Source organism: Pristiophorus japonicus, chromosome 9 (genome assembly GCF_044704955.1).
Source record: "Pristiophorus japonicus isolate sPriJap1 chromosome 9, sPriJap1.hap1, whole genome shotgun sequence".
Lineage (NCBI taxonomy): Eukaryota > Metazoa > Chordata > Chondrichthyes > Pristiophoridae > Pristiophorus > Pristiophorus japonicus.
The window spans coordinates 217,256,946-217,284,827 of NC_091985.1; the positions used below are offsets into that span (position 1 = coordinate 217,256,946).

Genomic DNA, 27,882 nt, shown 5'->3' on the forward strand with positions numbered 1-27,882 from the left:
GCCCGTGTGGTGGCTGGTGTGCAACGGCCACCCCACGTTAAAATAATCCACGCACAGGCATCTTTCACCCTTCAATATGTAGTTCGCAACCTGGAATATCAGGTCCCTCATTGAAGCACCTGTGAACTCTTTACCTCTTTGGTGTGGAAGCAGGTCATCCCCAATACAAGGGACTGCTGAATACTATACTAATACGATGTTACCACTCCCACTCTGACTTCTACACCCTCAGCCTCCTACACTGTTCCAATGAAGCACAATGCAAGCTCGAGGAACAGCAACTCACCTTTCGTTTAGGCACTTTACAGCCTTCTGGACTCAACATTGAGTTAAACAATTTCAGGCCATAATCTCTGCCCACATTTTGTTCCATTTCCTCGTCCTTTTCTTTTTACAAAATCTCCCCTCCCCCCCCCCCCCCCACTCTTTATATTGCTTCTCTCTGTTGTCCATGGCAGCAGGTAATTATTCTCTCTAGACTCATTTTTTGTTTCCTAACTTCTGCTATTACCCTCTCAATTTGGCCATCATCCCCTTTGTCAATCAAATCACTTCTGCCTCCCACCCTGTCACAGACCTTCCCTTTTGTTCTTTCCAACCCCTCCCCCTCCTCCTTTCAGGGCGCCAGCACATCCTTAAGAATCTGTTACATTTCGAACTATTGCCTGTTCTGACGAAGGGTCATCGACCTGAAATGTTAATTCTGTTTCTCTCTCCACAGATACTGCCTCATGCGCTGAGATTTCCAGCATTTTCTATTTTTGCTTTTGTATTTGTGTAGAACTGCATGCAGCCAGAGTTGGTGGTGAAAACTGGGAGCGGAGGACAAACTGTCTTGAGGCTTGTGATGTGTTTGGATTTCAGCACAGGGAGGAGAACGTGTGTATGGGACGGGAATTTAGAGTTTTGGAGGAGCAAGAGAGGAAAGGATCTTCCATAGTAACTGTTCTGAATTTCTGTCCTGTAATTACAGTGATGAGTTCTGTAATCTCTTTTTACAGGGTATTAGAAGGGGATGATTTGCAGACGGGAAACTCAAACCAAACTTCACATCAATTCGATTCCTCAGGACCTGAATATCATCGGCCTTTGAATGTAGAAGGAGAAATATTTGTCTCTTCTGTCTCTGGGAACAGGTTACAAACATCAGTGAGACTGGAAAGGCACCAAGACACACAGGCCTGAGTGAGAGTGTTCCAGTGCACTTTCTGTGGAAAGAGCTTTAACCAGTTATACAGCCAGAAAAAACATCGCACCATTAACAGCGGGGAGAAACCGTAAACATGACGAGGCTTCAACTGATCATCCAACCTGGGGACACACAAGGACACACGTACCATGGAGAAACCGTGGAAATTTGGAGACTGTGGAAAGGAATTCAATTCCCCATCTGAGCTGGTAATTCAATGGCACAGTCACACCAGAGAGAGTCTGTTCAGTTGCTCTGAGTGTGGGAAGGGATTCACTCGGTTATCTACCCTGCTGAGACATCAGTGAGATCACACTGGGGAGAGGCCGTTCACCTGCTCCGTGTGTGGGAAAGCATTCACTCAGTCATCCAGTCTGATGACACACCAGCGAGTTCACACCGGGGAGAGGCCGTTCATCTGCTCTCAGTGTGGGAAGGGATTCACTTTGTCATCCAGCCTGGTGATACACCAGGGAGTTCACACTGGGGAGAGGCCGTTCACCTGCTCTCAGTGTGGGAAGGAATTCATTTTGTCATCCTCCCTGCTAATACACATGCAAGTTCACAGTGGGGAGAGGCTGTTCACCTGCTCCGAGTGTGGGAAGGGATTCACTAGTTCATCCAATCTTCTAATGCACCAGGGAGTTCACACTGGGGAAAGGCCATTCACCTGCTCCGAGTGTGGGAAGAGATTCACTTGTTCATCCAACCTGCTGAGACACCAGCGAGGTCACAAGTGACTGTAGGGGTTGGACTCTGCTGTTTTTGCTGAAGTTAATAACCTCTACAATTGGTCTGGAGTTTAATATTTTGATATTTCAAAATAACAGAGTGTGTCAATATTTGATATCTCCAAGATAAGAGGAGACTATTGGTGTCCTGTTACTGACTGTTCCACTTTTGGGCCTTTTCTCCTTTCTAACTCGAGATTAGTTCAACTCTCATACCTTCGGTTACTCTTATGGACAAGTCCCAGCTCCCAATACATTCCAGACTGCCTCTCCTAGTCTTGCTAGCCAGGGAAGGTATAGGTAGCATACCTGGGATCATTAAACACAAAACCCAGTATGTTAATCACTTTAAGAACATAAGAATATAAGAAATTGGAGCAGGAATAGGCCATTTGACCCCTCGACCCTGCTCCGTCATTCAATAAGATCATGGCTGATCTGATCATGTACTCAGCTCCACTTCCCTGCCTGCTCCCCATAACCCTTCACTCCATTATTATTCAAAAATCTTTCTATCACCGCCTTAAATATATTCAATGACCCAGCCTCCACAGCTCTCTGGTGCAGAGAATTGCATAGATTTATGACTCACTGAGAGAAGAAATTCTTCCTCATCTCAGTTCTAAATAGGCAACCTCTTATTCTGAACCTATGCCCCGAGTTCTGGATTCCCCCACGAGTGGAAATATCCTCTCTGCATCCACCTTGTCGAGCTCCTGCAGTATCTGATATGTTTCAATAAGATCACCTCTCATTCTTCTGAGTCCAATGAGTATAGGCCCAACCTACTCAACCTATCTTCATAAGTCAACCCCCTCATCTCCGAAATCAACCTAATGAACCTTCTCTGAACAGCCTCCAATGCAAGTATATCCTTCCTTAAATACGGAGACCAAAACTGTACGCAGTACTCCAGGTGTGGCCTCACCAATACCCTGTACAGTTGTAGCAGGACTTCCCTGCTTTTATTTAGAAATTTAGAACTCAGCAGAGGAGGACAAACGGTTTGATTAGGGCAGGGAAAATGGAGTACGAGAAGAAGCTTGCAGGGAACATTAAGGCGATTTGCAAAAGTTTCTATAGGTATGTAAAGAGAAAAAGGTTAGTAAAGACAAACGTAGGTCCCCTGCAGTCAGAATCAGGGGAAGTCATAACGGGGAACAAAGAAATGGCAGACCAATTGAACAAGTACTTTGGTTCAGTATTCACTAAGGAGGACACAAACAACCTTCCGGATATAAAAGTGGTCAGAGGGTCTAGTAAGGAGGAGGAACTAAGGGAAATCTTTATTAGTCGGGAAATTGTGTTGGGGAAATTGATGGGATTGAAGGCCGATAAATCCCCAGGGCCTGATGGACTGCATCCCAGAGTACTTAAGGAGGTGACCTTGGAAATAGCGGATGCATTGACAGTCATTTTCCAACATTCCATTGATTCTGGATCAGTTCCTATCGAGTGGAGGGTAGCCAATGTAACCCCACTTTTTAAAAAAGGAGGGAGAGAGAAAGCAGGGAATTATAGACCGGTCAGCCTGACCTCAGTAGTGGGTAAAATGATGGAATCAATTATTAAGGATGTCATAGCAGCGCATTTGGAAAATGGTGACATGATAGGTCCAAGTCAGCATGGATTTGTGAAAGGGAGATCATGCTTGACAAATCTTCTGGAATTTTTTGAGGATGTTTCCAATAAAGTGGACAAAGGAGTACCAGTTGATGTGGTATATTTGGACTTTCAGAAGGCTTTCGACAAGGTCCCACACAGGAGATTAATGTGCAAAGTTAAAGCACATGGTATTGGGGGTAGTGTGCTGACGTGGATTGAGAACTGGTTGTCAGACAGGAAGCAAAGAGTAGGAGTAAATGGGTACTTTTCGGAATGGCAGGCAGTGACTAGTGGGGTACCGCAGGGTTCTGTGCTGGGGCCCCAGTTGTTTACATTGTACATTAATGATTTAGACGAGGGGATTAAATGTAGTATCTCCAAATTTGCAGATGACACTAAGTTGGGTGGCAGTGTGAGCTGCGAGGAGGATGCTATGAGGCTGCAGAGTGACTTGGATAGGTTAGGTCAGTGGGCAAATGCGTGGCAGATGAAGTATAATGTGGATAAATGTGAGGTTATCCACTTTGGTGGTAAAAACAGAGAGACAGACTATTATCTGAATGGTGACAGATTAGGAAAAGGGAAGGTGCAACGAGACCTGGGTGTCATGGTACATCAGTCATTGAAGGTTGGCATGCAGGTACAGCAGGCGGTTAAGAAAGCAAATGGCATGTTGGCCTTCATAGCGAGGGGATTTGAATACAGGGGCAGGGAGGTGTTGCTACAGTTGTACAGGGCCTTGGTGAGGCCACACCTGGAGTATTGTGTACAGTTTTGGTCTCCTAACTTGAGGAAGGACATTCTTGCTATTGAGGGAGTGCAGCGAAGATTCACCAGACTGATTCCCGGGATGGTGGGACTGACCTATCAAGAAAGACTGGATCAACTGGGCTTGTATTCACTGGAGTTCAGAAGAGTGAGAGGGGACCTCATAGAAACGTTTAAAATTCTGACGGGTTTGGACAGGTTGGATGCAGGAAGAATGTTCCCAATGTTGGGGAAGTCCAGAACCAGAGGTCACAGTCTAAGGATAAGGGGTAAGCCATTTAGGACCGAGATAAGGAGAAACTTCTTCACCCAGAGAGTGGTGAACCTGTGGAATTCTCTACCACAGAAAGTAGTTGAGGCCAATTCACTAAATATATTCAAAAGGGAGTTAGATGAAGTCCTTACTACTCGGGGGATCAAGGGGTATGGCGTGAAAGTAGGAAGGGGGTACTGAAGTTGCATGTTCAGCCATGAACTCATTGAATGGCGGTGCAGGCTAGAAGGGCTGAATGGCCTGCTCCTGCACCTATTTTCTATGTTTCTATGTTTCTATACTCTATCCTCCTTGCAATAAAGGCCAACATTCCATTTGCCTTCCTGATTATTTGCTCTACCTGCGTACTAACTTTTTGTGTTTCATGCACAAGGACCCACAGGTGTCTCTGTACTGCAGCACTTTGTAATTTTGCTCCATTTCAATTATAATTTGCTTTTCTATTATTTCTGCCAAAGTGGATAACCTCACATTTTCCCACATTATACTCCATCTGCCAAATTTTAGCCTGTCTAAATCCCTTTGCAGATTTTCTGTGCCCTCCTCACAATTTGCTTTTCTATCCATCTTTATATCATCAGTAAACTTGGCTACATTACATTCGTTCCCTTCATTCAAGTAATTAATATAGATTGTAAATAGTTGAGGACCCAGCACCAAAACGGAACACAATATTCCAGGTGAGGCCTCACCAAGGCCCTGTACAATTGCAGTAAGACCTCCCTGCTCCATTACTCAAATCCCCTAGTTATGAAGGCCAACATACCATTTGCCTTCTTCACCGCCTGCTGTACCTGCATGCCAACTTTCAATGACTGATGAACCATGACACGCAGGTCTCGTTGCACCTCCTTTTTCCTAATCTGTTACCATTCAGATAATATTCTGCCTTCCTGTTTTTGCCACCAAAGTGGATAACCTCACACTTATTCACATTACACCGCATCTGCCACTCACCTAACCTGTCCAAGTCATCCTGCAGCCTCTTAGCATCCTCCTTACAGCCCACACTGCCACCCAGCTTAGTGTCATCTGCAAACTTGGAGATATTACACTCAATCCCTTCATCTAAATAATTGATACATATTGTAAATAGCTGGGGCCCCAGCACTGAACCTTGCGGCACCCCACTAGTCACTGCCTGTCATTCTGAAAAGGACCCATTTATCCTGACTCTCTGCTTCATGTCTGTCAACCAATTCTCTATTCACGTCAATACATTATCCCCAATACCATGTGCTTTAATTTTGCACACCAATCTCTTGTGTGGGCACTTGTCAAAAGCCTTTTGAAAGTCCAAATATACCATATCCACTGGTTCTCCCTTGTCCACTCTACTAGTTACATCCTCAAAAAATTCTAGAAGATTTGTCAGGCATGATTTCCCTTTCCTAAATCTATGCTGACTTGGACCGATCCTGTCACTGCTTTCCAAATGCGCTGTTATTTCATCTTTAATAATTGATTCCAACATTTTCCCCACTAGTGATGTCAGGCTAACCAGTCTATAATTACCTGTTTTCTCTCCCTCCTTTTATAAAAAGTGGTGTTACATTAGCTACCCTCCAGTCCATAGGAATTGATCCAGAGTCGGAAAATGATCACCAATGCATCCACTATTTGTAGGGCCATTTCTTTAAGTGCTCTGGGATGCAGACTATCAGACCCTGGAGATTTATCAGCCTTCAATCCCATCAATTTCCCTAACACAATTTCCTGACTAATAAGAAGTTCCTTCAGTTCCTCCTTTTCGCTAGACCCTCGGTCCCCTAGTATTTCCGGAAGGTTATTCCTTCGTGAAGACAGATCCGAAGTATTCGTTCAACTAGTCTGTCATTTCTTTGTTCCCCATTATAACTTCACCTCATTCTGATTGCAAGGGACCTACGTTTGTCTTCACTAATCTTTTTCTCTTCACATATCAATAGAAGCTTTTGCAGTCAGTTTTTATGTTCCCAGCAAGCTTCCTCTCATACTTTATTTTTCCCCTCCTAATTAAACCCTTAGTCCTCCTCTGCTGAATTCTACAATTCTCCCAGTCCTCAGGTTTGCTGCTTATTCTGGCCAAGTTATATGCCTCTTCCTTGGATTTAACACTATCCCTAATTTCCCTTGTTAGCCACGGTTGAGCCACCTTCCCAGTTTTATTTTTACTCCAGACAGGGATGTACAATTGTAGAAGTTTATCCATGTGATATTTAAATGTCTGCCATTGTCTATCCACCATCAACCCTTTAAGTATCATTCGGCAGTCTATTCTAGTCAATTCACGACTCATACCATCGAAGTTAGCTTTTCTTAAGTTCAGAATCTCGTATCTGAATTAAATGTGTCACTTTCCATCTTAATAAAGAATTCTACCATATTATGGTCACTCTTCCCCAAGGGGCCTCGCACAACAAGATTGCTAATTAGTCCTTTCTCATTACACATCACCCAGTCTAGGATGGCCAGCCCTCTGGTTTGTTTCTCGACATATTGGTCTAGAAAACCATCCCTAAATCCTCCTCCAATGTATTGCTACCTGTTTGGTTAGCCCAATCTATATGTAGATTAAAGTCGCCCATGATAACTGCTGTACCTTTATTGCATGCATCCCTAATTTCTTGTTTGATGCTGTCCCCAACCTCACTACTACTGTTTGGTGGTCTGTACACAACTCCCACTAGCGTTTTCTGCCCTTTGGTATTCCGCAGCTCTACCCATACAGATTCCACATCATCCAAGCTAATGTTCATCCTTACTATTGCATTAATTTCCTCTTTAACCAGCAATGCTACCCCACCTCCTTATCCTTTCTGTCTATCCTTCCTGAATGTTGAATACCCCTGGCTGTTGAGTTCCCAGCCTTGGTCATCCTGTAGCCATGTCTCTGTAATCCCAATTATATCATATTCGTTAATAGCTGCCTGCGCAGTTAATTCTTCCACCTTATTACGAATGCTCCTCGCATTGAGGCACAGAACCTTCAGGCTTGTCTTGTTAACACACTTTGTCCCTTTAGAATTTTGCTGTAATGTGGCCCTTTCTGAATTTTGCCTTGGGTTTCTCTGCCCTCCACTTTTACTTTTCTTCTTTCTATCTTTTGCTTCTGCCCCCATTTTACTTTCTTCTGTCTCCCTGTATAAGTTCCAATCCCCCTGGAATATTAGGTTAACGCTTCCCCAACAGAACTAGCAAATACTCGCCCTAGGACATTGGCTTCGGTCCTGCCCAGGTGCAGATCGTCCGGTTTGTACTGGTCCCACCTCCCCCAGAACCGGTTCGAATGTCCCAGGAATTTGAATCCCTCCTTCCTGCACCACTCCTCAAGCCACGCATTCATCTTAGCTATCCTGCAGTTTCTCCTCTGACTAGCACGTGGCACTGGTAGCAATCCTGAGACTACTACCTTTGATGTCCTACTTTTTAATTTAACTCCTAGCTCCCTTCAATAAGATCACCTCTCATTCTTCTAAACTCCAATGAGTGTGGGCCCAAGCTGCTCAAGCTTTCTTCACAAGACAACTCCTTCATCTCAGGAATCAACCTAGTGAACCTTCTCTGAACTGCCTCCAATGCAAGTATATCCCTCCTTAAATAAGGAGAACAAATCTGTATGCAGTACTCCAGGTGTGGTCTCACCAATACCCTGTGCAGTTGTAGCAAGACTTCTCTACTTTTGTACTCCACCCCCTTGCAATAAAGGCCAACATTCCATTTCCCTTCCTAATTGCTGTACCTACATGCTAACTTTTTGTGTTTCAAGCATAAGGATCCCCAGATCCCTCTATACCGCAGCATTTTGTCGTCTCCATTTAAATAATAATTTGCTTTTGTATTCTTCCTACCAAAGTGGATAACCTCACATTTTCCCACATTATACTTCATCTGCCAAATTTTTGCCAACTCACTTAACCTATCTATATCCCTTTCCAGATTCTTTGTGTCCTCCTCACAACTTGCTTTCCCACCTATCTTTGTATCATCAGCATATTTGGCTGCAGTGTCACCAGATGGTAACAAATACCTTTCAGGCAAGTGTGCCCGTGCACAACAAATATGAAATAAACAGTAATAACTATGTAGACACAAATCATAATGTGATTGGGGAGATGAATTATCACCTCTTTAACCTGTGTTGCTCACGGGTCGTGGAATGTATCACACCTTTCACATGGACACCACATGCTACAACACAAGACTACATGCCTGTTAAACAACAGAAGCAGCATTCTATAGACAGAGGTAATTGATCACACAACCAACGGATCAGATCAAAGCTCTGCAGTCCTACATATCTACTCGTGAATGGTGGTGGACTATTAAACTAGTAACAGGAGGAAGAGGCTCCATGAACATCCCCATCCTCAATGATGGCAGAGTCCAGCATTCACAAATATCTTCAGCCAAAAATGTTGAGTGCACGATCCTACTCTCTATCCTCTAAAGTCAACAACCACAACGCCTTACATTTATAGACCTCCTTTAACATAGTAAAACATTACCAGGTGCTTCACAAGAGTCTTATTAAACAAGATTTGACAGTGAGGCATATAAAACGATGTTAGGTCAGGTGACCTAAAGCATGATCAAAGAGGTAGATTTAAAGGAACGTCTTAAAGGAGGAGAGAGAGGTGGAGAGTTGGAGAGATTTAAGGAGGGATTTCCAGAGTTTCGGATCTAGACAGTTAAATGCATGGCCACCACTGGTGGAGCGGATCAAATCAGGGATACAGAATTGGCAAGAATTGGAGGAACGCAGAGTTCTTAGATGTTTGTAGAGCTGGAGGGCGTTACAAAGAAAGGGAGGGGCAAGGCCATGGATGGATTTGAAAATAGGATAAGAATTTTAAATTGGAGGCATCGCTGGTCTGGGAGCCAGTATAGTTTGGTGAGCACAGGTGTGAGGATGAACAGGACTTAGTGCGAGTTAAGATACAGGCAGAAGCATTTTAGATGAGTTGAAGTTTATGGAGGGTAGAAGTTAGGAGCCCGGCCAGGAGAGCATAGAAACATAGAACATGGTTGCAGTAGTAGGCCATTTGGCCTTTCGAGTCTGTACCACCATTCAATATGATCATGGCTGATCCTCTATCTCAACACCATATTCCCGCTTTTCCCCATACCCCTTGATGCCTTTTGTTTCTAGAAATCTATCTATCTCCCTCTTAAATATATGACTTGGCCTCCACAGTCTTCTATGGTAGAGAATTCCACAGATTCACCACCCTCTGAGTGGAAAAATGTCTCCGCATCTCGGTCCTAAATTTTCTACCCCATATCCTGAGACTGTGACCTCTTGTGCTAAACTTCACAGCCAGGGGAAACATCCTCCCCGCATCCAGTCTATCCAACCCAATTAGAATTTTATACGTTTCAATGTGATCCCCTCTTATTCTTCTAAACTCTAGTGAATACAGGCCTAGTCGACCCAATCTCTTTTCATACAACAGTCCTGCCATCCTAGGAATCAGTCTGGTGAACCTCCTCTGCACCCCCTCTATGGCAAGTATATCCTTCCTTCGGTAAGGAGAACAAAACTGCACACAATATTCCAGGTGCGGTCTCACCAAGGCCCTGTATAACTGTAGTAAGAGATCCTTGCTCCTGTACTCAAATCCTCTTGCAATGAAGGCCAACATACCATTTATCTTCCTAACTGCTTGCTACACCTGCATGTTTGCTTTCAATGACTGGTGTACAAGGACCACTGTAATAGTCGAGCCTGGAGACAACAAAGGCATGAATGAAGATTTTAGCAACAGATGAGCTGAGGCAGGGGCGAAACTGGGTGATATTACGGAGGTAAAAGGAGGAGGTCTTAGCTGCTCTACTGCTGAAACACACAACCATGCCTTTGTTGCCTCTAGACTTCAGTGTTCCACTGTTCTCCTGACACCTTCAAAGATTTATGTGCATACACACCAAGTTTCTCTGTTACTGTACCTCCTATAAAATTGTACCATTTCATTCATATTCCCTCCTCATTTTTCCTACCAAAATATATCACTTCACACTTCTCTGCATTAAATTCCATCTGCCACGTGTCTGCCCATTCCACCAGCCTGTCTATTTCCACCTGAAGTCTGTTACTACCCTCCTCATTGTTTGCTACAGTTCTGAGTTTTGTGTAATCTGCAAACGATGAAATGATGCCCTGTATACCTAAGTCCAACCCATTAATATATATCAAAAAGAGCAGTGACCCCTGGGAAATACCATTGGATATTTGCCTCCAGTCTGAAAAATAGCCGTTCACCATTACTCCCTGCTTTCTGTCCTTTACCCAATTGTGTATACATGCTGCCACTGTCCCTTTAATCCCATAGGCTTCCATTTTGCTAACAATTCTATTATGTGGTGCTTTATCAAGCGCTTTTTGTCCATATACACAACATCAACCACACTACCCTCATCAACACTCTTTGTTATTTCATCAAAAACTGAATCAAGTTAGTCAAACATGAGTTGCCTTTAACAAATCCGTGCTGACTTTCAGTTATTAGCCCATACTTTTCCAAATACAAATGAATATTGTCCTGGATTATTGTATCTAACAGTTTCTCCACCATTGGTGTTAGTCTGACTGGCCTGTAGTTGTTGGGTTTATCCCTCTCCCCTATTTGAAACAGAGGTGTAACATTTGCAATCCTGCAGTCCTCTGGCACCACTCCCATATCCAAGGAGGATTGGAAGGTTGTGGCCAGAGCCTCCACAATTTCCATCCTTACTTCCCTCAGTAACCTCGGATGCAGCCTGTCTGGACCAGGTGACATTTCTATATTGAAGACTGCCAACCTTTTAAGTCCCACTTTATCTAATTTTATCCTATCCTATATTGTTACTGTCTCCTCCTTTAATTACTCCTTGACATTTGCCACCTTCCAATCCTCGGGGACCGTTCTAGAATCTAGGGAATTCTGGAAGATCAAACCAAGACTCGAGAAGTTATTGGTAAGCTCATTCAGTCTTTAATTTCGGATAAAGTTAATTACAAACTGGCAGAACAAGGAGAATCGCTGTCCCTTTAACTACTACAAGCCAATGTATGGAGGACAGGGGGAGATACAGTCGTCCCAGGAACTGTCGCAAAACAGAATTAGAGACCCTGTCCCTTTTATTGATGAATTTTAAATGTCTATATTAAAATCTGAGCCAGTGGGTTGAGACCAAGAGCTTTGTGCCCAATAAAGGGAATAAAGGCCCACAGCCTCCCCTGACCCCAAGGCCCAGGCCCTGAACAAGGGACTGCACAAAGTCACACCCTGCGGATAGCTAATCAGCTGGTACTGACTCTCACTGGGGTACAGTTTCCTCTGACACTAACTCTCACTGGGGTACAGTTTTCTCTGGCACTAACTCTCACTGGGGTACAGTTTCCTCTGACACTGACTCTCACTGGGATAGTTTCCTCTGGCACTGACTCTCACTGGGATACAGTTTCCTCTGGTACTGACTCTCACTGGAATACAATTTCTTCCAGCACTAACTCTCACTGGGGTACAGTTTCCTCTGGCATTGACTCTCACTGGAGTACAGTTTCCTCTGGCACTGACTCTAACTGGGGTACAGTTTCCTCTGGCACTGACTCTCACTGGGGTACAATTTCCTGTGGCACTAACTCTCACTGGGGTACAGTTTCCTCTGGCACTGACTCTCACTGGGGTACAGTTTCCTCTGGCACTGACTCTCACTGGGGTACAATTTCCTGTGGCACTAACTCTCACTGGGGTACAGTTTCCTCTGGCACTAACTCTCACTGGGGTACAGTTTCCTCTGGCACTGACTCTCACTGGGGTAGTTTCCTCTGGCACTGGCTCTCACTGGGGTACAGTTTCCTCTGGCACTAACTCTCACTGGGGTACAGTTTCCTCTGGCACTGGCTCTCACTGGGGTACAGTTTCCTCTGGCACTGACACTCACTGGGGTACAGCTTCCTCCAGCACTGACTCTCACTGGGGTACAGATTAGAGGGAGCTTTACTCTGTATCTAACCCGTGCTATACCTGCCCTAGGAGTGTTTGATAGGACAGTGTAGAGGGAGATTTAACTTGAAACTGGTCAGGAGCTGTGGGTGGAAAGTTTTCAGTGCAGTTACAGATCACACTGCTGCTGAATTTTAATTGATCATCATCATCAACATAAAATGAGTTCTTAGGTGGCTGAACAGTCCAATATGAGAACCACAGTCTCTGTCACAGGTGGGACAGATAGTCGTTGAGGGAAAGGATGGGTGGGACTGGTTTTCTGCACACCCCTTCCGCTGCCTGCGCTTGATTTCTGAATGCTCTCGGCGATGAGACTCGAGGTGCTCAGCATCCTCCCGGATGCACTTCCTCCACTTCGGGCGGTCTTTGGCCAGCGACTCCAGTGTCAGTGGAGATGTACCAGTTTATCTGAGAGGCTTTGAGGGTGTAACATTTCCTTGTAATATTTCCTCTGCCCACCTTTGGCTCATTTGCCTGAAGGAGTTCCGAGTAGAGTGCTTGCTTTGGGAGTTTCGTGTCTGGCAACGGAACAATGTGGCCTGCCCAGCGGAGCTGATCAAGTGTGGTCAGTGCTTCAATGCTCAGGATGTTGGCCTGGTCAAGGACGCTAATGTTAATGTGTCTGTCGTCGCAGCGGATTTGTAGGATCTTGCGGAGACATCGTTGGTGGTATTTCTCCAGCGCCTTGAGGTGTCTACTGTACATGGTCCATGTCTCTGAGCCATACAGGAGGGCGGATATTACTACAGCCCTGTAGACCATGAGCTTGGTGGCAGTGTTGAGGGCTTGGTCTTCGATCACTCTTTTCCTCAGGTGGTCGAAGGCTGCGCTGGCACACTGGAGGCGGTGTTGAATCTCATCATCAATGTCTGCTCTTGTTGATAAGAGGCTTCCGAGGTATGGGAAATGGTCTACGTTGTCCAGGGCCACGCCGTGGATTTTGTTGACTGGAGGGCAGTGCTGTGCGGCAAGGACAGGCTGGTGGAGGACCTTTGTCTTATGGATGTTTAGTGTAAGGCCCATGTTTTCGTATGACTCAGTACACCTTAATTGATAAGCTGCTAGCAGCAGGGTCGGAATGGTCACGGACCCTGGCCGAGCTTGTTGCAGAGCAAACAGCAAGTCTACATGTGAACTGTTGGTCTGCAGAGGAGAGGCTTTGCAGAAAACAGTAAGCGGCACTTCCTGTCAGAAGGTGGATCTCTATTATTATTTTTAGTCTTGTGTGTGTGTGTGTGTGTCTCGAGTTGCACAATGTCCTTTTTCATTGAACTGTCACAAGAGAGCGCTCTTGGAACTGTGTCTGTGTGCAGCACCCATCTATGAATGGAAATCCCCCGTGAGCTGTTTTCTATAACAACAGTTTTCAGATTTCAGCGGTCCAGACAGACAGAAGGAGCCCTGGGAGCGAATAGATCGGTGCGATAAGCTGAACTGGACTCGTAAAAGGCAGTCCGCAATCACTTCTGTTGCAGTAAAAGGCACAGTATAGGTGACAGTGTCAAAGGCCTTTGTAAGGTCGAAGAAGGCCATGTATAAGGGCTGGCGCTGTTCCCTGCATTTTTCCTGTAGCTGTCATGCTGGAAAAATCATGTCTGTTGTACCCGGTAGGGGTAGAAATCCACACTGCAACTTCGGGAGGAGCTCCTCGGCCACGGTAAAAAGACCCTACTGCTGGCAGCTTATCAATTAAGGTTGAGGAGGACTCGAGGGAAAACTTTTCCTGTGACTGATAGCAGGGAGATTCCTCTGTAGTTGCCGCAGTCAGACTTGTCCCCCTTTTTAAAGACGGTCACCATTACTGCAAACGAGCCAAAGGTGGGCAGCGGAAACATTACAAGGACACCCTCAAAACCTCCCTGATAAAGTGCGACATCCCCACTGACACCTGGGAGTCCCTGGCCCAAGACCACCCTCAGTGGAGGAAGTGCAATCGGGAGGGCGCTGAGCACCTCGAGTCTCATCTCCGAGAGCATGCAGAATCAAGCGCAGGCAGCGGAAAGAGCGTGCGGCAAACCAGTCCCACCCACACTTTCCCTCAACGACTGTCTATCCCACCTATGACAGAGTCTGTGGCTCTTGTATTGGACTTTTCAGCCACCAAAGAACTTACTTCAGGAGTGTAAGCAAGTCTTCGTGATTCCGAGGGACTGTCTATGATAATGATGATGATTATGAGTATAGGTGATAAAAGATTGAGTACATTGGTGGAAGAAGGGTATCTCAGCTTGCCTACAACTAGTTGACCTCCCGGGTCTGGCCAGCTACCTTTTAAGTGCCTTTTCAGCCCTTTATTACCCTTTGTCTATGACAAAAAACATTTAAAGAAAGCTTTGGAGAGTTAAAAGTTGAAGAGACCTATTTGTCAATGAGAGCTATACCTACCGAAGGAGAGAGAGGGAGGGAACTACACACTGAGGCGCCCTGTTCCAGTAAGCCTGTGAATCAGCAGACCAGGTTTCAGTGCCTATGCTCACTGATTCTGTGCAGAGACAATCACTTCAATAGAAGAACAGTTTTTGTTGGATTTATGGTCCTTGTTTTGAGGCGGTCAGCTTGTTCCATGTAAGTTTGCACCTGCGGGCAGACAGTTGGCGAATTATATATATTGTACGAATTTATTGTCGCATTCAGGTACCGAAAGTACTGGGTGTAGCAACTTTTTCGAAACTTGTGTCTTTTTTGGTTTTGTGCCTTTCCAAGCTGCAAGCGGGCGGGGATTGTGCAAGGTGTAAACAGGTCGATGTAACCTGAGCTTTTCCCCTGTCCATTTACATGTGCATTGTGGCTGCCGTTCCGGACCCGAGCCATTCAATACTTTATCCCCCTCTTTCCTTTTCTCTTTATCCCTCCCTGAACCTTCTCCCCTGTCATCATGCCTTCTTTCACCTCTCCTCTCTCGGATACTCTGCCCGCCTAAATCCCTACCCAGTCCTTCATTACTCTTCGACCTTCCTACTCTCCTGTCGCTGTCCTAGGCTTGACTCCCTCCTGGGCAAGCCTACAGCTTCCCTCGGTGCCTCTCTTGGCATCCTACGAAGGGCCCATCGAGGCACTCATCGCTGCCTCCTCACGAGCAGCAGCCCCGACTGTCCCATCCTACTCTCTCGCCGACCTTCCCACCCAACACGCCTGCCAACTGGGGGTGAGGGGGGGTGGTAATCCAGCCATCTCCTCCCCGTCCAACACATCTCCCCCCGCCTCCCCCCAGCGCTGGCCCTGTGAACGCTGGCAGTGGTGCAGCCATCACCGACCCTCTCCGCCTCTTCCACCACTTGCCCCACCCAGACCGCCATGGTGACGGTGTGGCTCTCATCACCAAATCCTCTGGCACATTCTCCTCCTTTGAACAACTTATCTTATTCCACCCCTCTCACCTCTGTTTTAAAATTCTCAATCACTACCACCCACAAACCATAAAAATTTTATTACCGATATTTCTTCACTACTTTCCTCCCTCTGCCTCTGCATTGAACGACTTTCATCCTCTGGGATTTCAACCTCCATCTAAATTCAACATGCTCTCTCTCATCTGAGTTCACTAGCCAAGGGACATAGACTTGAACGGATGTGGTGGTCAACTGGTTGAGCGATGCACCATCAGATCTGGCTGGACCACAATCACGCCCTCCATATAAACTCCCCAACTCATATTTACGGCCACCCTCCCCCCTCCCCCTGACCTTGCCATCTCTCTTGGCCTCACTATTCCCATTGAGTAAATCGCAGATAAGGCCATCTCTGACCACTTCCTTGTATAGCTCTCCCCCACATCCCCCTTCCACCCCTCTCTCCACCCCAACCCTACTTCCTTCTGTGCCGCTCCTGGAAAAAACTCTCTCCCTACTCTCTTCGAACTGCATTTATGGACTCCCAACTGTCCAGCCTTTGGCCCTCCATTCACCATTACATTTCTGCAGCTCGTCACACCCTCACCATCACCTCTGATGCCCTAGGCCCTGTTAAAACAATTCCTCTCTCGCAGCCTGGCTGTTCCCCAGTACAGCCCTGATCTTCACTCCCTCAAGTTCAAGGGACGCAGACTTGAACGGATGTAGTGGACAACTGGTTGAGTCATGCACCATCAGATCTGGCTGAACCACAAGCATTATCAGGTCCTGCTCTCGTCTGCCAAAATCGTTCACTATTCCAGAATCATTCTGGAATGTAAAGATAAACCCCGGTTTTGATTCTCCACTGCTAACCATCTTTTTTAAACCCCTCTCCCCAGACTTCACTCTCATCTCTGATATTAAGTGTCAGGAGATCATGGACTTCTTTGTCTCTAAGATTGAGACCATCCCTTCAGCTGTCTCTGCCTCATCCCTTCCTTCCCCTTGCCCATCAGGCTAAACTTACTCTAAGGATCCCCCCTGCCCTAGCCCTGACCTCACATCTTTCCCCAGTCTCTCTCCGATCTCCCCTCATGACCTTTTTGAGCACATCCTGTCCATGAGGCCTACTTACTGCTAACTTAACCCCATTCCCACCAAACTGCTGACCACCCAACTTCCTTTTCTGGCTCCCATGTTAGTTCACATTCTCTCCTCAGGTACTATCCTCCTCTCCCTCAAATCTGCTCTCATCACCACTCTCCTCAAAAAAACAACCGTCAACTCCCTCTTTCCTCGCCAAAGTCCATGAACATATTGTCCGCTCCCAAATCCATGCCCATCTTTCCTGCAATTACATGTTTGAATCCCTCCAATCCAATTTCCACGCCTGGTGCAGTACGGAAACGGCTTTCATCAAAGTCACAAATGACATCCTTTGCGACTGTGACAACGGTAAGCTATCCCTCCTTTTCCTTCTTAACTTATCTGCAGCCTTTGACACGGTCGACCACTCTATCCTTCTCCAACATCTCTCCACCGTCGTCCAGCTGGGTGGGACTGCACTTGTCTGCTTCCATTCTTATCCATCTAATCATAGCCATGGAATCACCTGCAATGGCTTCTCTTTCCACCCCGCATCGTTACTTCTAGTGCCCCCAAGCATCTATCCTTGGCCCTTCCTAGTTCTCATCTACATGTTGCCCCTTGGCAAAATGATCTGAAAACATAGTGTCAGTTTCCACATGTATGCTGATGACATCCGGTTCTACCTCACTACCACTTCTCTCGACCCTTCCATGGTCATTAAATTGTCTGACTGCTTGTCCAATATCCAGTTCTGGATGAACAGAAATGTTCTCCAATGAATATTGCGAAGATCGTTTTTGGTCATCACCATTGTTTTTGGTCTTCGCCACAAACTCTGCTCTCTAGCCACTGACTCCATCCCTGTCCTTAACTCATGTCTGAGGCTGAGCCAGACTGCTCGCTACCTTGGTGTCATATTTGACTCTGAAATTAGCTTTTGACCATATATCCACTGCTAACTAAGATTGCCTATTTCCACCTCTGTAACATCAACCATCTCCGCCCTTGCCTCAGCTTATCCGCTGTTGAAGCCCTCATCCATGCCTTTGTTACCTCTAGACGTGACATTTCCAATGCACTCCTGGCTGGCCTCCCACATTCTATCATACGTAATTTAGAGGTGATCCAAAACTCGGCTGCCCATGTCCTATCTCGCACCAAGTCCCGCTCACCCATCATTGACCAACATTGGCTTCCAGTTAAGCAATGCCTTTATTTCAATATTCTCATCTTTGTTTACAAATCTTTCCATGGCCTCCCCCCTCCCTATCGCTGTAATCTCCTCCAGCCCCACAACCCCCCGAGATATCTGTGCTCCTCTAATTCTGCCTTCTTGAGCATCCCTAATCATAATGGCTCAATCATTGGTGGCCGTGCCTTGAGCTGCCTAGGCCCCAAGCTCTGGAACTCGCGGCCTAAACCTCTCTACCTCTCTTTCCTCCTTCAAGATGTTTCTTAAAACATACTTCTTTGACCAAGCTTTTGGACACCTGCCCCCGATTTCTACTTATGTGGCTCAGTGTCAATGTTTTTATCTCAACACTCCTGTGAAGCGCCTTGAGATGTTTCACTATGTTAAAGGCGCTATATAAATACAAGTTGTTGTTGTTACAAACAAATTATAGCTAAACACTTGCAAAAGGTAGGCCAAAAAAGCTTCATAATCTCATCAATAAGGCACTAAATCGCCAGCAAAATATTTGCTTGCATATATTCCATTGTGATTTGCTTCATTGTTTTGAAAAATACTTGACAATGGGACAGATTTTTCAGTCAACACTTGCACTTGCCCACACACTTTCTGTGGGGATTTGCACTGGAACTTGCTGTGATTGGACAGCCATTTTGGTGCAGCGTCCTCTGCAGGGAATCTGGGACAAATGTGAACTGGGACAGCAACTATGTGTCTCCTTAACCAATCCGATTGAAGAATTGTTACAGAGCAGTGCAGGAAAAAAAACATTGACAGAAGGGTCGAGAACCAAAGGACACAGCATTTTTTTTGTAGGGCTACAGGGAAAGGGTGGAGTAGTGAGACTAGCTGAGGTGCACTTGCAGAGAGCTAGCACTGGCTCGAAGGGCCAAATGGATTTCTGTGCTGTAACCATTCTATGATTGTATGATTCTAAGTGGAGTTGAGATCAAAGATCAGCCATGATCTTATTGAATGGCGGAGCAGATTCGAGGGATTGTATGACCTACTCCTGCTCCTAATTTTTACATTCTTATGATGTATTCAATATTTATACAGAATATTAATCTCCAGCCTAGGTATGCGGGTTATTCAGATCAGCAGAAACGAACCATAACTGCTAGAATGAACATGGTTCAGTCCTCAATCCGATTACAGAAAATCATGTTCTATTCACTAGAAAGGGTGAAGAGAAGATTTGTAAGAATGTTGCCAGGATTGAGAAACTTTAGCTATGAGGAAAGATTTAGATTCGGGTTATTTTCCTTCGAACAGAGGAGACTGTGGGGAGATTTAATTGAGGTGTATACAATTATGCGGATGACACTAAGTTGGGTGGCAGTGTGAGCTGCGAGGAGGATGCTAAGGTGCTGCAGAGTGACTTGGATAGGTTAGGTGAGTGGGCAAATGCACGGAAGATGAAGTATAATGTGGATAAATGTGAGGTTATCCACTTTGGTGACAGATTAGGAAAAGGGGAGGTGCAATGAGACCTGGGTGTCATGGTATATCAGTCATTGAAAGTTGGCATGCAGGTACAGCAGGTGGTTAAGAAAGCAAATGGCATGTTGGCCTTCATAGAAAGGGGATTTGAATACAGGGGCAGGGAGGTGTTATTACAGTTGCACAGGGCCTTGGTGAGGCCACACCTGGAGTATTGTGTACAGTTTTGGTCTCCTAACTTGAGGAAGGACATTCTTGCTATTGAGGGAGTGCAGCGAAGGTTCACCAGACTGATTCCCGGGATGGCGGGACTGACATATCAAGAAAGACTGGATTAACTGGGCTTGTATTCACTGGAGTTCAGAAGAATGAGAGGGGATCTCATAGAAACGTTTAAAATTCTGATGGGTTTAGACAGGTTAGATTCAGGAAGAATGTTCCCAATGTTGGTGAAGTCCAGAACCAGGGGTCACAGTCTAAGGATAAGGGGTAAGCCATTTAGGACCGAGGTGAGGAGAAACTTCTTCACCCAGAGAGTGGTGAACCTGTGGGGAATTCTCTACCACAGAAAGTTGTTGAGGCCAATTCACTAAATATATTCAAAATGAGTTAGATTTAGTCCTTACTATTAGGGGGATCAAGGGGTATGGCGAGAAAGCAGGAATGGAGTACTGAAGTTGCATGTTTTGCCATTAACTCATTGAATGGCGGTGCAGGCTCGAAGGGCCGAATGGCCTACTCCTGCACCTATTTTCTATGTTTCTATGTTTCTATGAGGGTCCTGGACAGAGTGGATAGGAAGGACTTATTTCCCTTAGCAGAGGGGTCAATAACCAGGGGGCATAGACATAAAGTAGTTGGTAGAAGGATTAGAGGGGAGATGAGGCAACATTTCTTCACCCAGAGGGTGGTGGGAGTCTGGAACTCACTGTCTGAAAAGGTGGTAGAGGCAGAAACCCTCATCACATTTAAAAGATACTTGGATGTGCACTTACAGGACTACGGACCTAGTGCTGGAAGGTGGGATTGGGCTAGGTAACTCTGTCGACCGATGCAGACACGATGCACCGAATGGCCTCCTGCTGTGTCCTAATTTTCTGTGATTCTGTGATAAGTTCTTACAATGGTGGGGCCTTTGCCCAGCATTCCCCGCGGGGCAGCATATGCCGCACCCAGACGACAGGAGCCAGCTGCGCAGGCGCAGTACCGGGCAATGTTTCGAGCATGCGCAGAGCGTGCACTGGAGACACACGGACGCTGAGACGAGCTCAGGCTTGAGCTGGGCTCTGCACCGGGTGAGAATCAGGGGGCACAGGGGAGTCATCGATAGGCAAGTGGGCGTAGAGGCTTCATAAACAACTGGTGTCGGCCGCAAGCCCCGAGTAATAACCCGAAACTCCCGCGTTTGCAGCGACGGGTTTTTCTCCCGGTAACAGGCCCGGATTAACCGCCATCTTTGTACAGGAAGGCGGGGTGGTTCAGCGAGCGGCTCGCTCGCTTCATGGCGTAACACCGCATGCGCAGCCAGGTTGGGGCTTCAGCGTGTTCCCAACCGGGTCCCAGTGCTCGGGAGATCTTTATCTGACTCATTTATTTTATTCTCACTCACCACACATCTGATTTCTCAACATCTTTCCTGAAGGCGTTGGTAAGTGCCCAGCTTATGGTTTACATCCCACACAAGTATAAGAGAAGAGCCCCAGAGCTGGACCCCCTTCTACAGTCCCAGGGTTAGAATCCCCATGCACAGTCCAGGGTTAAAATCATAGAATCATAGAAGTTTGCAGCATGGAAGGAGGCCATTTCGGCCCATCGTGTCTGGGCCAGCCAACAAGAGGCCTATTCCCACTTTCCAGCTCTAAGTCAGTAACCCTGCAGGTCATGGCACTTTAAGTGCAAATCCAATACTGTTTAAATGTGGTGAGGATTTCTGCCTCTACCACCCTTTCAGGCAATGAGTTCCGGACCCACAGAATCCTCTGCGTGAAGAACTTTCCTCTCTAAACCTTGTACCAATTACTTTAAGTTTATGCCCCTGGTTGTTGACCCCTCTGCGAAGGGAAATAGGTCCTTTTTGTCCACTATATCTAAGCCCCTCATAATTTTATACACTTCAATGAGGTCTCCCCTCAACCTCCTCTGTTGCTAGGAAAACAAACACAGCCTATCCAATCTGTTCTCGTAGCTAAGATTCTCCACTCCCGGCAACATCCTCGTAAATCTCCTTTATACCCTCTCCAGTGCAATCACGTCCTTCCTTTAATGTGGTGACCAGAACTGCACACAGTACTCCAATTGTGACGTAACAAGTGTTTTACACAGTTGAAGCATAACCCACCCGCTCTTATATTCTATGCCTAGGCTAATAAAGGAAAGCATTCCGTGTGCCTTCTTAAACACCTTATCCACCTGGCCTGCCACCTTCAGGGATCTGTGGACATGCACTCCCAGGTCCCTTTGTTCTTCTACACTTCTCAATGTCCTACCATTTAATGTGTATTCCCTTTCCTTGTTATCCCTCCCCAAATGCATTACTTCACACTTCTCTGGATTAGACAGTCCCAGGATTAGAATCCCCATGTACAGTCCGGGGTTAGAATCCCCATGTACAATCCTAGGGTTAGAATTCCCAGGTACAGTTCCAATGTTAGAATCCCCATGTACAGTCCCAGGGTTAGAATTCTCATGTACAGTCCCAGGATTACAATTCCCATGTACATTTCCAGGGCTAGAATCCCTATGTACATTCCCAATGTTTGAATCCCCATGTACAGTCCCAGGGTTAGAATCCCCATGTACAATTCTAATGTTAGAATTCCCATGTACAGTCCCAGGGTTAAAATTCCCATATACAGTCCCAGAGTTAGGTTCCCCATGTACAGTCCCAGGGTTAGAATCCCCATATACAGTTCCAGGGTTGGAATCCCCATGTACAGTCCCAGAGTTAGACACTCCATTTACATTCCCAGGGTTGTAATCCCCATGTACAGTCCCGGGGTTTAAATCCCCATGCACAGTCCCAGGGTTAGACTCCCCATGTACAGTCCCAGGGATAGAATCCCCAAGTACAGTCCTAATGTTAGAATTCCCATGTACAGTCCCAGAGTTAGAATTCCCAAGTACAGTCCCACGTTTGGAACCCGGCGCATGGAAGTGGAATTTCAGCCTCGGTGTTACAAGTTTCATCGGTTACAGGCTGGAGAGAGGAATAATTCAGTGCCAGGCCTTTTTAAATTTGTGTGGTGAGGTATTCCAGTTTCCGGTAACACTAATCCTGGATTTAAAGGAGGGGAGAGCTGTGTTTAAAGTGAAAAGACCAGCTAGAACATAAGAACAAGGAGCAGGAGTAGGCCATTTGGCCCCTTGAGCCTGCTCCGCCATTTATTAAGATCATCGCTGATCTGTTCATGGAATCAGCTCCATTTCCCTGCCCGTTCCCCATAACCTTTTATTCCCTTATCACTCAAAAATCTGTCTGTCTATCCGCCTTAAATATATTCAATGACCCAGCCTAAACAGCACTCTGGGGCAGAGAATTCCACGGATTTACAACCCTCTGATAGAAGAAATTTTTCCTCATCTCAGTTTTAAATGGGGCGGACCCTTATTCTGAGACTATGTCCCTTAGTTTTAGTTTTCCCTATGAGTTCTGCATCCACCTTGTCGAACCCCTTCATTATCTTAGTTTTGATAAGATCACCTCTCACTCTTCTGAACTCCAATGAGTATAGGCCCAATCTACTAAACCTATCTTCATAAGTCAACCCCCTCATCTCCGGAATCAAACTAGTGAACCTTCTCTGGACAGCCTCCAATGCAAGTATATCCTTCCTTAAATACCGAGACCAAAACTGTACACAGTACTCCAGGTGTGGCCTCACCAATTCCCTGTACAGTTGTAGCAGGATGTTTATGCTTTTATACTCCATCCCCCTTGCAATAAAGGCCAACATTCAATTTGCCTTCCTGATTACTTGCTGTACCTGCATACTAACTTTTTGTGTTTCATGCACAAGGAGTCACAGGTCCCACTGGACTGCAGTACTTCGCAATCTTTCTCCATTTAAATTATAATTTGCTTTGCTATTATTTCTGACAAAGTGAAAAACCTCAAATTTTCCCACATACTCCATCTGCCAAATGTTTGCCCACTCACTTAACCTGTCTATATCCCTTTTCAGATTTCTTGTGTCCTCCTCACAATTTGCTCGTCCACCCATCTTTGTATCATCAGCAAACTTGGCTACATTACACTCAGTCCCTTCAAGTCATTAATATGGATTGTAAATAGTTGAGGCTTCAGCATCAATCCCTGCGGCACTGCACTAGTTACAGTTTGACAACTTGAAAATGATCCATTTATCACGACTCTCTGTTTTCTGTTAGTTAGCCAATCCTCTATCCATTCTGCTACTATATTACTCCCAACACCTTGAACTTTTATCTTGTGCAGTAACCTTTTATGTGGCACCTTATCGAATGCCTTCTGGCAATCGAAATACACCACATCCACTGGTCCCCCCTTATCCACCCTGTCGTTACATCCTCAAAGAACTCCAGCAAATTTGTCAAACATGATTTCCCTTTCATAAAACCATGCTGGCTCTGCTTGATTGAATTATGCTTTTCCAAATGTCCCGTTATTGCTTCCTTAATGTTGGGATAAAAAGAACACTTCTCTTCCTCAAGGTGGACTCCCTGATATAAGGAATTAACACCCGCCCATCCGTATAGCGACCAAGGAATCACTCAAATGAAACCTTGGTTTAACCGGTTTTATTTGAGCATGCTAGGGAAGAATTCCGATGAACACTTCCCAATACAACAGTTTGTAATTAAAATTATACATTTTCTGAGGTGTGCGACCCTCCTACAAAACCACCGATTGGCTCACTGCTATGAGCGAAGTTACATTGATTTGTTGACCCTTATCAGACTGGCTCTGGGTGGTTCCCCCCACCTGTCCATCTCTCATCACACGTCACCCTCCCGGAATGTGTTATACAGTGGTGTCAACTTTGCCTCAGTTCCTCATGACGTGTTGATGAACTTTGTTTTCCAGGGTGGTGCCTCCTTATCCCTTTCCCAAGAACTCTAGTCAGAACTACCAGTCAATACCATCCTGTGCCCATGTTGCTATAATCTATGTTCCCAAACATTTTACTGTCCTTGTTCTGTACTAAATACAGCTTCCATGAGTCTGTACTAAGGTTAATACAAGAGATGGTTCATTAACCATCAGGCTTTGCTGCTTCCCTCGTCTTAACCCAATGTAAGCGAGTGTACAAGCGTGCTTTACATACATAAGCAAGTTTTACATACAATCGGTCAATCACAATCCCTACCGTAAGACAGAGGAACTCCGGATTCCTCAGAACCTCCTAATACTGATAAGCCCTACAATCTCGACCATGTGTTAGATCAATTCACTACTTTCAGTATCCACTTTAGTGACCATCCATCTGTCCCCACTCTAGTGACCGTATTTTATCCCCTTACACTTAACAATGGACTCCAGCATTTTCCCAATGACCGATGTTAGGCTAATTGGTCTATAGCTTTCTGCTTTCTGTCTGCCTCCTTTTTTAAATAGGGACGTTACATTTGCAGTTTTCCAATCCGCTGGGACCTCCCCAGAATCCAGGGAATTTTGGTAGATTACAACCAATGCATCCACTATCTCTGCAGCCACTTCCTTTAAGACCCTAGGATGTACGCCATCAGGTGCAGGGGACTTGTTCGCCTTTAGTCCCATTATTTTACCAAGTACTACTTATTTAGTTATAATGATTGTATTAAGTTCCTCCCTATAGCCACGTGATTATCCACTATTGGGATGTTTTTAGTGTCTTCTGCCATGAAGGCCAATACAAAACATCTCTGCCCTTTCCCTGTTCCCCATTATTAATTCCCCTGTCTCATCTTCCAGGGAACCAACATTTACTTGAGCCACTCTTTTCCTTTTTATGTAACTGTAGGAACTCTTATTATTTGTTTTTATATTTTGTACTAGTTTACTTTCATAATCTATCTTCCCTCTCTTTATTATTTTTTTACTCATTCTTTGCTTAAAAGTTTCCTAATCCTCCGGCCTCCCACTAGTCTTGGCCACATTGTATGCCCTTGTTTTCAATTTGATACCCTCCCTTATTTCCTTAGTTAGCTACGGATGGTTATCTCTTCTCTTAACATCGTTCCTTCTCACTGGAATATATTTTTGTTGCGAGTTACTAAATATTTCCTTAAATGTCTGCCACTGTTTATCAACCACCATTCACTTTAATCTATTTTCCCAGGCCACTTTAGCCAACTCTGCCTTCATACCTTAGTAGTCTCCTTTATTTAAGCTTAGGACACCGGTTTGAGCACTAACTTTTTCACCCTCCAACTGAATTTGAAATTCAACCAAGTTATAGTCACTCATTCCGAGAGGTTCCTTATCTAGGAGATTGTTTACTAATCCTGTCTCATTACACAGTACCAGATCTAAGAATTTTCCAATTAATAGTTTTTGATCAATATCGACTCCCACAGGGAGGGGAAATTCTGTAATAAGGAAGGAACCGGGCAAGATTTGAAAGGTTTTAACAAAGGATTCGAGGGACTCTTACATTTGAGATCTTTATTTTGTCCACTCGAGGATTTAGATAACTGACTTCCTCCTGTAAATATAGAGCTGTATTATTAGGCCGTGAAATAAATTTGCTGAGTGAATTTAAATTTAAAATCAGGGTTGCAGGTCTGATGCTCTATTCACACATCGACAGTGGGGAAGATGCTGTGGGGCACATGCTAAGTCCCTAACTGAAAGTTTAATTAACAGACTGGGTTTTGGATTAAATGATCCCGGGTGTGAGAGGGAACGTTGTCTGGAAACTTGAGTTGTCGGTTCTGAATTTCTATCCTGTACTTACAGAGATGACTTTTGTAAATTCCTTTTACAGCGTATTAGAACGGGAGGATTCACAGACGGGAAACTCGAACCAAACATCACATAAAGATCTGACAGAGTCACTCGATTCATCAAGACCTGAATACCATCGGCCTTTGACTGTGGAAGGAGAAATGTCTATCTGTTCTGTCTGTAAGAAAAGATTTCAAATATCAGTGTGACTGGAAAAGCACTGAGACACACACACCCGAGTGAGAGTGTTCCAGTGCACTGACTGGAAAGAGCTTTAACCAGTTACACAGCCTGAAAATACATCGCACCATTCACAGCAGGGAGAAACCATACACGTGTTCTGTGTGTGGAAGAGGCTTCAACTGATCACCCAACCTGGAGAGACACAAGGACACCCGTACCATTGGGAAACCGTGGGAATGTGGGGACTGTGGGAAGGGATTCAGATCCCCATCCCGGTTAAAAATTCACCAGCAAGTTCACACTGGGGAGAGGCCGTTCACCTGCTCCTTGTGTGGGAAGGGTTTCACTGACTCATCCAGCCTGCTGACACACCAGCGAGTTCACACTGGGGAGAGGCCGTTCACCTGCTCTGTGTGTGGGAAGGGATTCGCTCTGTCATCTGGCCTGCTGGCACACCAGCGAGTTCACACTGGGGAGAGGCCGTTCACTTGCTCCAAATGTGGGAAGGGATTTACTCAGTCATCCGGCCTCCTCAAACACCAGCGAGTTCACACTGGGGAGAAGCTGTTCACCTGCTATGTCTGTGAGAAGAGATTCACTCAGTCATCCAACCTGCTGGCACACAAGCAGCAAGTTCACACCAGGGAGAGACCATTCATCTGCTCTATGTGTGGGAAGGGATTCACTCGGTCATCCAACCTGCTGACACACCAGCGAGTTCACACTGGGGAGAGGCCATTCACCTGCTCTGTGTGCGGAAAGGGATTCTCTCAGTCATCCCACCTGCTGGCACACAACAAGCAAGTTCACACCGAGGAGAGGTCATTCATTTGCTATGAATGTGGGAAGGGATTCGCTTTGTCATCTGGCCTTCAGAAACACCTGCAAATTCACACTGGAGAGAGGCCGTTTAGCTGCTCTGTCTGTGGGAAGAGATTCACTCGGTCATCCAGCCTGCTGGTACACAACAAACAAGTTCATACGAAGGAGAAGCCATTCCCTTGCACCATGTGTGGGAAGGGATTTGCTGTGTCATCCGACCTCCTGAAACACCAACTAGTTCACAACTGACTGCAGGGGTTGGATTCTGCTGTTAATCACACCCGGGACTGAACCATGTTCATTCTGGAAGTTGGGATTTGTTTCTGCCAATGTTAGTAATATAACCCTATAACTGGGCTATAGTTTGATAACCTGTATAA

The 27,882-nt window shown here is 45.6% G+C and overlaps 1 protein-coding gene across 1 annotated transcript; it reads left to right on the plus strand.

Moving 5' to 3' along the window:
• Nucleotides 1-451: 451 nt before the first annotated feature.
• On the plus strand, nt 452-27,882 carry LOC139274134 (zinc finger protein 229-like). The gene is made up of 3 exons (XM_070891178.1): nt 452-461; nt 1,499-1,918; nt 26,976-27,882. Exons 1-3 carry the CDS (start codon nt 452-454, stop codon nt 27,749-27,751), a joined length of 1,206 nt encoding a protein of 401 aa, XP_070747279.1. The 3' UTR covers nt 27,752-27,882.